Consider the following 15,931-nt stretch of genomic DNA (forward strand, 5'->3'; position numbering starts at 1 on the left):
ATACGTTTTTTTTATTGAAAGAAACTGATTGGGAAAAAAAATATTTTGGCTCATTTGATCTGTTAGTCAGTACTTGAATAGACTTTTTACCAAATACTTTTGCATTCTTACTTGACAATTTTTCTGGACAGCTACTTTTTACTTTTATTTAAGTAAAAATAAAAATATGTTGAAGTAGTGCTGCTCTTACTTGAGAACACTTTTTGGATGCTCTTGCTAGTAGGAAATTGCTTCCAACATTGCCTATAGTTCAACACTATTCATGCATTTTTTTACACTCTCATGCAGAATTAGAACTGGATTATGCTTTAAAAAATAAAATAAAATAAAACTAGTCATATTAGTGATGATGGCATTCCGAAATTAATTGTTTACTCACCTTTGTATTAGTGTTTGTGAACATTCAACTCTTTCCTACAGAAAATTTCAATGTATTTCAGTGGGATTTATTGTGATAAACCTACCCAGAGTATCTTAAAATAAAGTGAAGTACCAGAAACTCATTGCTGTGTAAAATAGTTAAAATAATAATTCTCTGTCTCCTAATTATTATAAACAAACAAAAATAAAAAGTGAGGAGAGCAAAAAACTGTGCAACCAACTAACTTCCTTCGCTACTGTGCGTTTTAAATGTTGAATATATTTAGCAATATACTGAGCGATATGTGTGTGTCCTTAAGATTATTATTATTATTATTATTATTATTATTATTATTATTATTATTATTATTATTATTATTATTATTATTATTGTGTGCTATGCTGGGACAAGCAAAACCCCTCCAACAACCCCAATAAAGTTATCTTATCTTATCTTATCTTATCTTATCTTATCTTATCTTATCTTATCTTATCTTATCTTGTTTAGTATTTGTGAACAATCTGTCATCTCAGAAGAACAGGAGCAATCCGAGCCATGAAATCTATATCTACTATTTGAACCATAGCTGCTCTCATTGCTTCCCAGATAATTGTAAGTCAATATTAGGGCGGATCAGATGACAGGTCTCTGCTTTTCTGGACAAATGTATATTTGAAGGAAGATTTAAAACAGCTGAAAGTGTGTGGGAAGGATCAAATTTGTTCCAGGTTGCTACTGTATGTTTAACCATCTGCAGGCTTCTTGATCAAAAGATTAATATTAAATATTATGTGTTTTACAGGCACATGCTGCCATTTCACAGCAGTCAATGTTTACTTCAGTTGGCTAAAAAATTATATGTTAAATAAAACTTAAAATAAATTTTACTTTGATGTTTATGTTTTTACCAGGCTACAGATATGTAGGTTTAATGAAAAGTAAGCTTATACCAGCTTAGAGGTTATTTTCGAAAGGCACCTTTTATCTGACAAATGAGTGTTATATCCACCAATCTGTGGGTTTTTTTTATATGTTGATCAAACAGTTCAGATTTGTTTTCTTCTTTTAAAAAAAAAAATCAAAACCATATATGATTTTTAATATTTTTACAATTAGTTGATATATTATATACAATTACAATAAAATCCATTAAAGTTTGAGGTTGGAGCATTAGATTTAAAAAAAAAAAAAAGTTCACATGGAATAATTTTGTGCTGTGTATGGGCTTGGCAGAATCATGTTTATTTATTTTTTATTCAGTTAAGTCAGGCATGTCCAAAGTGTATTTGTGGCCCTTCAAATGATTTTGATCAGCACCTTACCACAATTCAACAATGTCAAAAATTTGGCCAGCAAAATTGAAAATAATGGATGACAAAAAACTTTGGAAATCGTCTGTTTTCCTTTTACAAAGGCAGTAGTCTGAAGCTCTTTTTATGTTTTAATGTTATACAGATTTTATTAATAAATAGCTAATTGACAAATAAGAATAATTAAAAAAATAATCTAGGCATATTTTATTTAAGGAAAATTTAGTTTAAGTTTTGGAGCCCAGTGCAAAAACTGAAATTCAGTGTTTTAGTTTTCGATGGAACGACGTCGCTGTGAGCAATCATCTTTGACTGCTTCGATCAGAGGGAGTTTTATTTTGAAAGAGCCGGCTGGATGTTGTGGTTGCTGTGGCTGTTCTGACGCTGCTGGAGGCAGAGCTGCAGTGCGGACAAACAGGCTGGAGCCGGAGATCAGTACAGACACACGCCGCCCCGACAGCCCGCCCGGGTCCGCCTCAGCCAGGGACGCTGGTTCCGGTTCGGCTTTTCTTGTGATTAGCCTTTCGGATCCGGTCCAACAGGAGGAAGGAACCACTTCGCATCATCCTCCGCCCTTTCCCTTCCCCTCCTCCTCCTCTTCCTCCTCAACCTCAGCATCATTTTCAGCTGCAGCAGCATCGGATGAGTCCGGGACGGCGGCGCGGCTCCGAAAACAGAACCTGCGGTTTGTTTCTGGACTCTGTTGGTTCCGGACTCGTAGCGGGACGTCTGGCTTGTTGGACGGGCCCGGTCCGGGTTGGTAGCCCCCCTGTCTGAGGAGAAATAAATGGTGATTTAGTCTTGTGGGAGTCTGAGGCCCAGACCTCGACCCCTCCTTAGAGGAACGGTGGGTTTTCTGGACCAGAACGTTTTGTGCCGAAGTAAAATCCCAGATGAAGATTCCCAAAAGGCGGAAAAGGAGCGGACGGTGTGCCAGGTAGGCCCGATCCGGACCGGTTTGGGCCCGGACTACCTCTTATAGCGTTTAGTGGGTGTGTGTGGGAAACGTTTCGGGTCAACTGAAGTGAAATTAATAATCCGTATCAGCGACTTTAGATCCAAATGAGACCTGCACACCCCCTGGGTGAAAATGATGATGATGATGCTGTTTGCATTGCTGTAATTCATAACGTGGTCCAGTGCGGGCCAAATGTATTGATCGGTAAGGTGTAATGGTGCGCATGCGCGCCGAGGACCCATGACTGTGCACTGCAGAGAGGACAGATTGAATAAAGAGTGATGCAGGGATGCTGCGGTGTAGAGCTGGATCAGAGCGGAAGTGTGCCTCACAAGCTTCTATTTATTCATTCATACTGAATTTTGTTGTTAATTTTAAAAAAAGGAAATAACTGAAAATAGAAAATAACTGATTTTAATATTAAAGCGGACATCGTTTGTTACCATCCTGAACCCTGAAGACGTAGCCAATTAAAAGATTCCATTCATTAAAAAAAAAAAACAACTCCTGTTTGAACAGAGCAGGAATGTTATCTACTATTTCTGTATGTTTCACTTTTATTATTAGACATGTTAAAGATGCATAAAAATCATTTAAGTTAGATTATCTTTTACTGCAGCAGCATAATCTCAAACTTCCAGTTTTTCACAAATTATTTTCACAATCCAAAGAATCTGGCTACATAAAGCGTATAGAGCCACAAATATTAGACGAAAAAAAAAGCCAAATTATAATTTTTGAGAAATATCTACTGAAGGAATTTTATAAGAACCTGCATTTCACTTCCACTTTGTTTTGTCAATATAAAGAAAAAGACAAAACATTTACAAAAATACGATGGATGCATTTTCTTAGGGGATGTTGCTATTTTATTTTACTGCTGCTGGTATTTTTTGGTGTCAATCTGTTCACTATTCCATGGAAAACCCTTGCTATGGTGGATATGTTTAAAATATTTGTTTTTTCGTTGTCATTTTTCACCAAGACTTGTTCTTGAAGCCCGCAACATCACACATCCTCCACCATGCTTAACTATGGATGTGTGGTACTTTCCCATGTATTCATCCCTTGCACCACACTAAACCTATATGAACAGTTTCCTTCCCAAAAAATCCCAACAAAATCTAAGTCTCATTTGTTGACAACGAACATACTTTTAGATGAAATTTCAACAAAGCTTCTGTTATTTTTACATTAGCTATATCTTTTATTTTACATTTTATTTCCTCACCAATAAATGTTCTCAAACTGAAGGTTGTATTTTGTACCTGAAAAGATGCTACTGCAGTAAAAGATAATTTTATTCTAAGTATTTCTGTACATTATTACCATTGGACCAGTAAATACGTCTGGCGTTTGTGTCGCTAATGTTTAAAAACACAGATGTAGGTTAGATAAGTAGAGAAAACCACCATATTTTAGCTAACATTTTAATGTAAAAATTGGAAAGCAGCATGTAGTTTTTTTTTGTTTATCTTGCAAACGTTTAATTTAGATGATTTGTTTTATGATCATTTTTGACAGCAAAAGGTTCAAAATAAAGTTCGTAAGTACATCGGAAATTATAAAATTCTGCGTTTTTTTTTTAAAACTTAGTTTAGCTTCATTTTCTGTAAGATTGCTTTAATTGTTTTTAGAAGTTAAGGCAATATATTGTGTTATATATACTTTTTTTTTTTTTTTTACTAATATCTTGATATGCTGTGGTTTTAAAATGGTGACTGGCTGTTTCTGAATGATTTCATAAAGGTGTGATTCTCTGCTCTCAGGTAGACCCAGCCACCTGACTGACGTGTTTTCAGGCACAAATATGAAACTGTTGATGTTCTTCTTCTCCATCTAATGGCAGATTCACCATGAAATTCTGAATTTGGCTCAGAAAGCCTTTGACTGTGCAAATCGTCTTACTGCAATGCAAAAAAAAAAAAGAAAAAAAAGTCCATCCCAATTAGTTCAAGATTTAACTGCAGTATTTTGTCACATCGCTTAATATCAGTCGAATTGCTGAGGCAGCAGAAGACAGCAATGTCTCTTTTACATAAATTAATTTTATTTTGCAATTCCAAAACTACTTAGCGAAGGTATCCACAACATTTTAATGAAATGAAGTGATAAACCATCTTCAAGATGAAACATGAGGTGGATAAACAGCTGAGGAGATGCTTTTGGTGCTTTTATTTTGGAATGATGCCAGTTTCGGAGTAGCTCAAAATGCCTTTAAAGTTTGCATTTCTTAACTAGTTATCTGCATTTAAAAAATAAATCTTTCAGCTTGTTGAATGACAGGAAACAAGAACCAAACAAAAAATCTGAAACAAACTCAGATTCAGACATTTTTACACTATGCTTTAAAATCTTACAGTTTTGGTTTGCGGTGAATCTAGCATTACATGGTAAAACTAAATGAATATCATTTTATTTTATTTTTACAATCTGCATTGGGTCTCTGAGGATTCAAAGATGTAAACTCTGTTTATGAAGTCCTTCCCCTTCATGTTCTGCCTCATTTTGAAGCGAGGACAGACGGCCGCTGTGGCAGTCGGTGCATTCGCTCTCCTCATCCTCTGATGGTTAACTGTGCCCTCTGTTTTGGCTTGTAGGCTGACAAAGGAACAGGAAGGGTTTTTTCCCGCTCAGGATTTGTTGTAAACCATCAGGTTTTCCAGGAGCTCAGAACTATGGTGAGCTCTGAGTGACTTTCTCAGATCAAAACTGGAATGATGATAACTCGGCTATTGGCAGAGCATCCCACCCTTTCCTCCACAATGATAAACTGATAGATTTTGTAGATAAAGGACAAGAGAAGAAAACAAGACTGCGGTTTGATTGTAGAGGAGGTGTCTGTCAGGATGATTCACTTTGATTTGCTGCTGAGGTCCCGTTACGACCCGTAGTTTACTGCTGCTGGACCACTAAGCCTCCTCCTCTATTTTACACATCAGTGCTGGATGCTGTTTTATTTGTGCATATAGAAGTGCATTATACTACATTTATTAATAGTTAATTTGGATCACACCCATGGAGGATTTTGGTGATTTAACACCTTGCTTTTCCTCCAGTTTTGCTCAAAAACTGAATCTATGTGCAGTGAGACTGATGTGAGCGCAGATGTCTATGTAAGCAAATAATTTGTGGCAGTTGCATTTAAATCTCACAAATGTTCATGTATTGAGGCACAGTCTCAACTCTGATAAAAGAAAAATTGCTCTGAGTGTACGCTCAACTCTGGCTCTCCTGCTCATGTATGGAAAGCCATGAGGGGCCAAAAATCATGCAACATTTGATATTTTTCACATGCAAAGTATAGCAACTGTGTTCTGAACTTAAAGCTAATTACAAATGTTTTTTGTGTAATTTTGAGTATTTGTTGGATGAAAAAGAAGTAATCACAGCCCTCAAATCAAAATACAAAATACTGCAGCAAGTGTATTACAAATCCAAACGTTAAGATTTAAGATAAACAAAAGCAAATTTTTGCAGCCTAAAATACGAATATGTGCTTAAAGCATACAAATATGTTTACTTTTTGCATTTCAGGTGGTATTTCAACATTGCTTGAGTGTCTATATAATGTGTGAAAATATTTTATATTCTTAAATATAAACAAAAGATGCAAAAACAGCTAGAAAGTTTATGACAACATTAATTATTTTGAATAAAAAGCTCACCAATGGCTTTAATGAGTAATTGGTGGCCATGCACACCTCAAATCAGTTCATGGAATATTTTGTGATATCCATCTATTTTCCGTCTATATAACAGGTAAAACAGCAGATTCTGATGTGTTTGCAGTTATGTAAGACTGTTGCTGTGCTTTCGGGGAGACTTAGTGGTCCCTCTCCTCTGCAGTGACTGGAGTCTCAGCAGTGTGTTGAATTCTGCAGCAGGTTTCACTGCATCTCCAGTGTTGCAGCTGCTGGTGGCTGCGTATCTGTTGGCAATATTGGTACTGCTGTTAATGAACTGTATCACTGAAGATACAGAGAAGCCTCCTCTTTTCCTTTGCAGTCTTTCCAGTCCTCTGAGAGGCCTGGTCAGACCGGAAATACAGAGAACCCTCTAATACGATCCCTGTAGCGCGCCTGACAACTCTGCATGCACTGATGACGGCTTGGGCATTGCATGCAGAACAGCATGGTTTGGGGACTGACATGCATCATTTCGAACTTAAGGTTTCCCCCACGAATTCACTGGAAGCTGATAACCATTCATGGCCAATTTGTTGTATCCAAGAGGAGCAAAACGTAGAGTTTAGTTTGGGATAACTGGCTGGAGAACACCAGGGGAAACGGTAGGCAGCTGCTGTGAGACTAATGCAGCTGATGTTAGTAATCAATAGAGTGGATGAACAGTTTTTATGCTTTTCTAGTTCAGAATAATCACATCCTTTGGGATTAGATTGCTTTGCAGTTGCAGCATTTAACCCAGTGTCAGAAAACAGCTGCTCTGATGTTTGTGTGGAACAGAAAACTCTTGAAGGTCAAGACAGTTACCTAATCTGGAGTTTCTTTAACTAAACTATAAAAGATACCTGGATTCATTTGTTTATTTACAGGGCTGTGAAAAAGTGTTTCCCTACTTCCAGATTTTTCAGTTTTTGCTTTTTTGTTTTGCTTAAGTGTTTCAGATCGTCAAACAAATATTAGTATTTGATAAGGATAACCTGAGTAAGTACAAAAGGCAGTTTTCAAAGGATGATTTCATTCATTAAGGGATAAAAGCTATTAAGAACAACCTGACCTTATATTAAAAAAGTAATTGCTCCGTAAAGCTAACGATAGGTTGTTTAATCTTAGGTGCAAAAACTAGTATCAGTACTGAGGAATTTGAATATTGCAGAAATGTTTTCAAGTATCAACAGTTATACAGTATCTGAATTGGATTTAAGTGCAGAACAGGACTTTCTACTGTGTTTTGGTTCTTTAGATTGGCTGTATAAACTCTTTCAGACTTATGGTTTCTGTTTTTCTACTGTTTTTGTGTTGTATGTCTCGGCCTATCACCATAACAAATCGTGCAGTTATGATAAATTGTTCCTGAAGTCATTATGATAATAATATTGTTGTTTTGAGGCCCTTTTCAAGTAATAATAATGCAAAACCATATTCTGAAAGATCAATAAACTTTAAATTCTAATGAACATTTAGCACTGGAACTGGAAGACTACTGGCCCTAAATATATTTACTTATATAAAAGGGCAGTTTGATATATTTGGGAAATATTGATTCGAATGTGTGCTTGCAGAGCTGCTTCCAGATTTACTCTACTGTCATGAAGAACCTGGTTAGCTAACACTAGCTGTTACATTTCCGTCCGAATTCAGAGCTTGAAATGGCGACACCAATCTGTTGTAAGCTGGAAAACCAGTGGTATTTGGTTGGTCTCAGTGGCTAACTAGGATTAGCAGCACAAGCTAATATAAATTAAAATATCTGTGTGTTTCTAATAAAAGTTATACAAGACTAGTGCCCTGTTTCCACTGAGTGATGCGGTTCGGTGAGGTTCAATACGTTACTTTATGGTGTTCAGGAGGTTTTTAAACTGCTAATCGGACTCTCACTGAGCAGGCGGTGCTACGTCATGCTAGTGTAACCACAAACATGGCGCACTAGTTTGCCTTTACTTGTTGTAAGCAGTGACGTTTTTCTGTCAGTCAATGGACTCTTGTGTGTTGCATGCAGCTCTACTTTAATCACTCAGTCAAGTTGCTGAAAGGCAGCACATTTCAGCAACAAGGCAAAGGGCTTTACATAATAAAAACACAAAAATACAAAGTTAACTGAAGCATTACATTTTGCCAAATTCCATTACTACACATCAAAAATGTTGGCAGTAGTTCATTTGAACTACAATGGTAGTTCACCGTATCATTGTACCAACTGAAGGAGACCCAGGAATGGTGCATTATGGGTCGGTTGTATGGACCGCTTTTACAGTGAAAACAGATAAAATAGCGTGGTGAGCTGCACCAAACAGTGTACTGCTCAGAAAAAACTAGAGATTTAGTGAGATAAAATCTGTCCGAAGCATAAATAAACTGCTCATTACTTGAGCCATCAGTGTGTTTGTGTGTGGCAGCCATATTGGATTTTAAAATCGTGGTTGATCAGCATTGTCTGTCATCCCATGAGGCATAACTTTATACGAGATTCATTCAGTAAAAATACTGTCAGAAATTTAGAATGGAAAATTGAGCTGCTAAAGTAATCCAACGTAATGGTTATTAGTGATATTGATTTAATCATAACGTTTATTGATGGATGTTTTGATTTTCTTCTACAGATTTAATCTAAAATTTAGAATAAACATTTACATAAGGAGTAACTTTCAAGTTCTTATATCTATGAATTAACCAATATATAAGATATTATATGGATTTATTAGTTGGGCTGTGTCATGTAATCTTAAATGTTATTACCTGAATAACGGCAGAATTTTCTGTCAACCACAGTTGCTGGGATTTTACCATAAATTAGAGACATTTACTTTTTTTTTTGTTTTACAGTGTACAGAGGATTAAGTGTAAAAGCCTCATTTCAACCAGCTGTTTAGAAGTGTGCAACAACGGGTAGGCGAGGAGAATTTTTTTTGCTTTTTTAGGCTTCATAAATCTTTGAACCACTGGATTAAAACCATGACTTTTTAACATTTCTTTTTGGAATATAAAATATAAATAAAGATGCAGATGTCTTCATTTTTTGACTGTGTGGTGAAATAATTTCTTTGTGATGGATCCCGATCATTTCCTCATCTTGGTAGTTTTGGCAATGAGCTTAAAATGCCAGATGAAACAATAACCGTCAGGAAACTGGAGAGCTTATTCCTTGGACTATTTAGCTGCAGCTTAAACACGTTTTAACCACCTGTAATGGAGTTTGAATCCCCTCAGAGCCTTTTGGGTTCATGTCCCTGCGCCATGCTTGTGGTGGTTGTTGGTTCATATTGTTCTGGTTTTGATGATTCGCTTCAGTTCAAGGCCAAAAGGGTCCAGCTGCTTCCTTTGCAGAAATGATATTTGCTTCAATTACTGCAAATACCATCACACTCCCTCCCTTCACCACAACGCCAACTGCAACCTTCCTACCAGCCTGTAGCCTGATCCAGCTCAAGAATGGCTTCTCATAGCAGTCAGCCATATCTAATGCTTGTTGTTTTACTGGATTGCAATTGGCCCTTTGCACGTGACGTCACGCTCTCCAGAACTCCGCCCACTCCGCCATGACGGACGTCAAAACAGCCAATGCGCTCCTTAAGCTAGTCTGAAAACAGACATCTGTCATCTAATGTCGCTTCTATTTAGTTGATTTCACCTTTAAAATGGTCATAGGGCTCTGCGTGGTCCGCCCCACAACAGACAAGGTTGCAAACCAAACTTGTCATTTTATACAACTTTTAATGAGGAAAGATACAGCGGGGACGTACAGCGGCCGCCAATCATAATGACTGCCAGCCCTCGGTGTAATCGCAGATTTGCAGCGAACACGTTTTACAAGATAAGAAGATTAACGTTCATGAATTTTATAAGTAAGTGTAATTAGAAACATATCAAATATCACATTATGGAGAAAGTACGCGTCGAACGTACCGTGCGGCATGACGATGCGGCACTGTAACCATGGAGACAGTGCCGCGCCGTCATGCAGCCTAGCAAGTATGGCGATAACTGGTTAGCGTCTCGTCTTTTGTACGTTTTTAATCCCGCTGCTGTGTAAGGGGAAACGCTGTTTATGACATAGTGATATAAATCATGTAGTGTGGATTCAGGTAAAGTCGGTAATTTGATCAACACATCAGGGAGGAGGCGATATGGGTCGGTTTCTAAGCTAGCTATTTCCACCTTTTGTAAATACCGCCGTCTATGAGCCCGAACCAGGTGTGTTACATTCACAGACAGATTAGTTAGACTCGAACAAGAAGAAGCCACGAATAAACTGGCAAAAACAACTTGGGGAAACATTTTCCAGTTGCTCTGTTCAACACTCCCGTCCCTCACTTCCGACGTCCATCATGGCGCCTCGAATGATTTAGTGACGTAGTTGCAAAGGGTCAATAATTCTCGCAGGAGAAAGCTGCAGGTTAATCTCCCAGTTTAAGGTGGTAAAGTATTCTGTCTTGCATTTCCTGTCCACCCTTCTTTTTTTCACCTCCTGCCCTGTCCTCGCAGATAAATGGCTCTTTTAAGCTTGGAGCTGCTCGAGTTCTGGCTAGCTGGCAGATGCAGTGCCTAGTCCCCGGCCTCCAGGACAACGGCAACATGAACGGGACGTCCGAGCAGGCCGACATCCTGCCGCCAAACTGTATGGTCAAGGACCGATGGAAAGTGGTGAGCAAGAAAATCTGCCTTCCCCTCTGTTCACTTTTAACAATTTGATTATAAACATATTTGGGTAGTGACTAGTTACATTTACTCAGTTACATTTAGTTGAGTAACGTTTTGGAAAGTTAGTATTTTTGCTTTTTATTTTTACTTGAGTAATTTTACTAAGAAGAATCGCTCTTAATTCAGTAGCGTTTCTGGAACTTAACTGAATGAAGAAACAAGCTTATTTTCACCTAAAATTCACCAGACACAGACACACACCTGCAGGTTTTATTAAAGTTTCAAAGTTTTATTTAGAAAAAAACTGATCTGGGGAACAAACCTTTGCCTGGTTTTGCTATTTTGTAATTATATTACTTATATTAATTATTTTTAATTTGGTACCTTAAATACCAAAATTTCCACATAACTTTATATTTTTTTCCACCTCATTATGTAATTTTTAAATATTAAATGATTAGTTAATCAGTACTTGAGTAGACTTTTTACCAAATGCTTTTTTACTATTACTTTAATTATTTCTTGGACAGCTATTTTTTACTTGATTAAAAATAAGTCAAAGTAGTGCTACTATTACTTATGCACAATCTCTAAATAACAACTTTATTTTCACTAATATAACTTTTTTCTCAGAATTTTACAGAGTTTTCCATTTGAAATAGCATCTTTATTCTGTCAATATTATGACTATATTTTTGTAATTAAATAAAAACTATTTTTAATAATCTGATTATTTTAATTGTCGCAGAAGGGATGATTAAAATAAAAGTCACGTTTTGAAAATATTTTCTGTTATTTAATTTTTTTTCTTAAAAACAAAACCAAGCAAAAAAAAAAAAAAACAACAACTTGAGATTTTATTTTTACTCCATATCGCCCAGCTTTAGTTCTGCCTGATAATATTTGTGTCAGGTTTTCGTTATGGTAGAGAATGTAGATCTAATTGTCTCCGTCTTGGGTCACTGTGTGGCAGCTGAAGAAGATTGGCGGGGGCGGGTTTGGGGAGATCTACGAGGCCTTGGACCTGCTGACACGGGAGAATGTGGCTTTAAAGGTGGAGTCGGCCCAGCAGCCCAAACAGGTGCTGAAGATGGAGGTGGCAGTTCTCAAGAAGCTGCAGGGTGAGAGCTGACACATTTTTAACACATATCATTTGTTTTCCGTCCAGTGAAACACCTACTGTAAATACTTCAAGCTAGAGACATTTTTATTTTAAAAATCTATATATATATTTTTGTTACTTTTACTGGTATTTATGTATGCTTTTTAACACAGAATATTCTCTCTAAATTTCAAAGTAGCAACTTTAATCATGCCAAGGAACAAGAGAAATAACTTGATATATATGATATTATATATCTAGTTTCTATGTTTAGCAACCTTTGAAAATGTTTAGCGCACTTAGCTTTCCATAAATACATTTTTCCAAATAAATTCTAAAGTGTTAATTTACTTAGCAGTTTTGTAACTTTCATCTGAGTTGAAGTTTATTTAGTAATTCTAGTAAAATGTTTATGTTTATGCTCTTATTTTGAAGTGGTTGAAGACTGTTTACGTAGCAGTTCCATTTCCTCTCCTCTTTGTTATTCCCTCTAACTTTATTATACCTAAATGATCCGTTTCCTACTGTACTGTCAGGACATCGTGATAGTTTTAACAAACATGTAAAAAGCATATTTTTATAAAAGATACCGACTGCAGCTTTAAATAGTTTTTTTATTGGTGTGATATAATACTCTGATCTTAAGTGTTGAGTTTCCATCAGCTGTAAGCAGAAAATCATCATAGTAAGCAGAAGTAAGGGCTGTGTGTAATTCATCTATATAGTGTGTTCTTTTCTTTACTACTCATATTTAATGAATATGACTTTACCTTTTTGTAGTTAATCCTTGTCTATATAGTAATGGCAATGAACACTGTCAGCAGGTTAATAAGAACCATGTAAATGGAGAGTAGAAGTGGGACAAAAACTAATCCCTGAGGCACACCTCAATTCATCTCATCTATTGAGGATTTACATGAGTGTGCAAAACAACCTTTGGGTCTAGAAGATGGAAGGTGGCACAGAAACCTAAAAAAAAAAATTCACATTCAACTCTCAGTTACAGAATATTTTAAGTAATCTGATTTCTGTTCTAACTTACACATATTTTTCTTTTTTTAAAAATCTTTTTTGATGTAGCGTGATTTATAAAACCACAGAAAGCCAAATTATGCAGCTCTTCCATATACTGAATTATAATAGCTGAGAAAACAGTGTTGCGTAACAGTGTTATATCACCTAAGTGTTGATTGTGTCACATGTTAGGGCAATATGTGGTTGGCTGGGTGGGTTAGTGATGACTGGAGCAGCCTCCACTTTGTCACAGAGGCACATTAAGCTGCTGGACTGATCGACTCTTCATGGTCCATCAGTCTCTCTCTCCCTTCGCCATCCCCAGCAGGTCACAGCGAATATTCTGACTCTCACTTTGTGTGAATTATTTAACATCAAATGAATAAACCACATTTTCTTTTCTCTCTGAAAGTGCATCGTCAATGTTAATGCTGCCTGTAAAGTAATTAGAATTCATTTAGCACATTTTAGTTGTTTTTTGTTGGGGGTTTTTTTGTATCAGGATAAAATCCCATTGAGATAAAAAAAAAAACAACGGTTTTCCAAGGGAATCCTGGCAAAGACACAGCAACAAAACACACAAAGTAACACAATTAATATGTGTGAAAACATGACAGAAAACGAACAGAGGACATCTAATTTTATCTATGTTCTTCGATTAGCCAGAATCTATTTTGGTTGTCCTGCATGGAGAGTTTGAAAAGTTGGTTTATGCAGACAAATTAACTGAAAAATTGGAGCTACATACAACATTGTTGTGCTTACCTTAGTTTATTGGAATCTATAAAAGCATCCATAGGCAATCATAATTAAATACATTCTGATTAATTTACAAGAAACATGCAGTTGACGTCTTAAAAAAATGTGGAAGACACAACTTGCCACATCTTGACAGTGTTGTGTGATAGAACGGACATTAGAAATAACGACACCCCCTTCCTTTTCTTATTTAAATTTTTAGACTAGTTCTGTTTGACTGTATGAACTGTTTTTAAGCTGCTATTCGGACTGAGGGAGGCATTAAGCTGCAGTTACAACAGTTCGCCACCAGTGGGCGTATAGAACAGTGAGCACTCCTGACTCAGCGAGCTAACGGCTGATCCGCGGAGGCGCTCACTGTTGCTCTTGTATGTGTTGTTAACAGGTAAATTATATTATCTCAAATGTGTAGGAGATGTGAGCTAACGTGAAACATAACCTCAATATTTGATGAAAAGTTATGAATGATCTCTTGTTAGAGCCAGATTATATGTATTTACGAAGCTAGCCAACGCGATTCAGCGCAGTAACTGCTGATCAGCAGAGGCGCTCACTGTCGCTTCTGTTTGTATTAACGTTTGTCAACAACAAAAAACCCTGCGAAATCACACTGATTAATTATTAAGTGTGCAACAGTAGGATGGTAGTTATTTGAAACACTCAGCGCAACAGTTTCACCATCTTTTCTGTTATGATTCAGGTGGGTTTCCTAAGCAGTTTCCTTTCTTCTGAGGGTCACAGGTTGAATGATTAAAAACCCCAAACTGAACCTGAGTGAAAATGTTTGGATTATAATTAAAAAGCTCTCACAACCTAAATAAGCTTCACCATTTCTGATTAGAAAATCCAGAACTGTTTTGATGGAGTGGGTTTTCTGTAACTTTCTAAGGGACATTTTTCTAAATGTTAGTATACAGAAAGTATTCACATCACTTCACCTTTTCCACATTTTGTGATAATATGTTTGTATCCCAAATTGTATTAAATTAATCCCTTTCCTCTCTGCATTCTACACAAAAATACTCCATTACAGCAACGTAGAAAAAAGTGTTTTTAGTGTTTTGCTAGGTGTTTCTATGATTTAAAGTCCACTTGTGATAAATTGAGTTGATTGCACTGCAAAAACACAAAATCTTAAGTATTTTTTGATGAGTTTCTAGTGCAAATATCTTAACACACTTGACATTAGAAAACTAACGTATAAGTAACTTTTCAGCATCACTTGGAAGCTTGTTTTAAGTAAATAATTATTTAATATTGATGAAAAAGTTCTAATTTCATTGGCTGACTATTTCATATATATCAAGGGAAAATGTCTTGTTATAAGTGACATGGCCACTAATTTTTCATCAATATTTAAGAATTATTTACTGAAAACAAGCTTCTAAGTCTTGCAGAAAAGCTACTTGGTAAGATTTTGTGTTTTTGCAGTGAGTGCACATGAAAAAGTAATGATTTAACTGCATGATTAAAAACTAAAAATTCATTTAGCATTTAGAGTCTCAAAGTAAACCAGTATGTTGTCTGTTTTAGCTCTCGTTCCAACCAACCTTGAGGAAAACCAGTGTCTTTCTTGCTGTCTAATGCACGACTACATCCACTAATGATCCTCAGTGAGAGTCTCTGACTGAGGAGTTAATCGTTCTGCTTGCTGGTGACACTGTAATTTTTTTTTAGAAGAATGACTCAGCTCTAATATGCAAATAGAAATTATGAACTCTGCCTCCTTCGCATTTAAGCTTGTGATGAATACAAAGTGTGGAAGTGATTAAATAAAAATAAGGAGAGTCGTGGATGGATATTATAATTGTATCTATTTGTTCCTATTATTGTGTGCTAGCAGAGCAAACGTTAAATAATGTCCTCTCTCTCTCTCCCTCTCTCTCTCTCTCTCTCTTTCTTTAGGTAAAAACCACGTCTGTAAATTTATTGGTTGTGGGAGAAATGACAAGTTTAACTACGTGGTGATGCAGCTTCAGGTGAGTCACAGCGTGGGCGACTTTAACCAGGAGGATGGCGACATCTGTATTATTTCTATGTCAAAGAATTAGTAGCAAAATGTATTTGTGATTTGATATCTAACAATAAAGCTTAGAATGTGTTCTA

At 36.4% G+C, this 15,931-nt stretch overlaps 1 protein-coding gene across 4 annotated transcripts in view; it reads left to right on the forward strand.

Annotated features, from left to right (window-relative positions):
- Positions 1-15,931, forward strand: part of ttbk1a (tau tubulin kinase 1a) — a 65,892-nt gene that overhangs the window by 781 nt on the left and 49,180 nt on the right. The window contains exons 1-5 of one of the 4 annotated variants that reach the window (XM_015037825.1): positions 2,020-2,608; positions 5,230-5,310; positions 10,795-10,953; positions 11,924-12,071; positions 15,731-15,804. In XM_015037825.1, coding sequence (XP_014893311.1) covers positions 5,308-5,310; positions 10,795-10,953; positions 11,924-12,071; positions 15,731-15,804 — 384 coding nt within the window. In that variant the 5' untranslated portion in view covers positions 2,020-2,608; positions 5,230-5,307. Of the gene's footprint in view, positions 1-2,019; positions 2,609-5,229; positions 5,311-10,794; positions 10,954-11,923; positions 12,072-14,130; positions 14,211-15,730; positions 15,805-15,931 lie in introns of those variants that run through there. The other 3 variants (XM_015037834.1, XM_015037842.1, XM_015037851.1) reach the window with 3 other exon arrangements.

The sequence above is a fragment of the Poecilia latipinna genome, unplaced genomic scaffold (genome assembly GCF_001443285.1).
Source record: "Poecilia latipinna isolate Pla-1442-1.1 unplaced genomic scaffold, P_latipinna-1.0 Scaffold25, whole genome shotgun sequence".
NCBI classification, from domain to species: domain Eukaryota; kingdom Metazoa; phylum Chordata; class Actinopteri; order Cyprinodontiformes; family Poeciliidae; genus Poecilia; species Poecilia latipinna.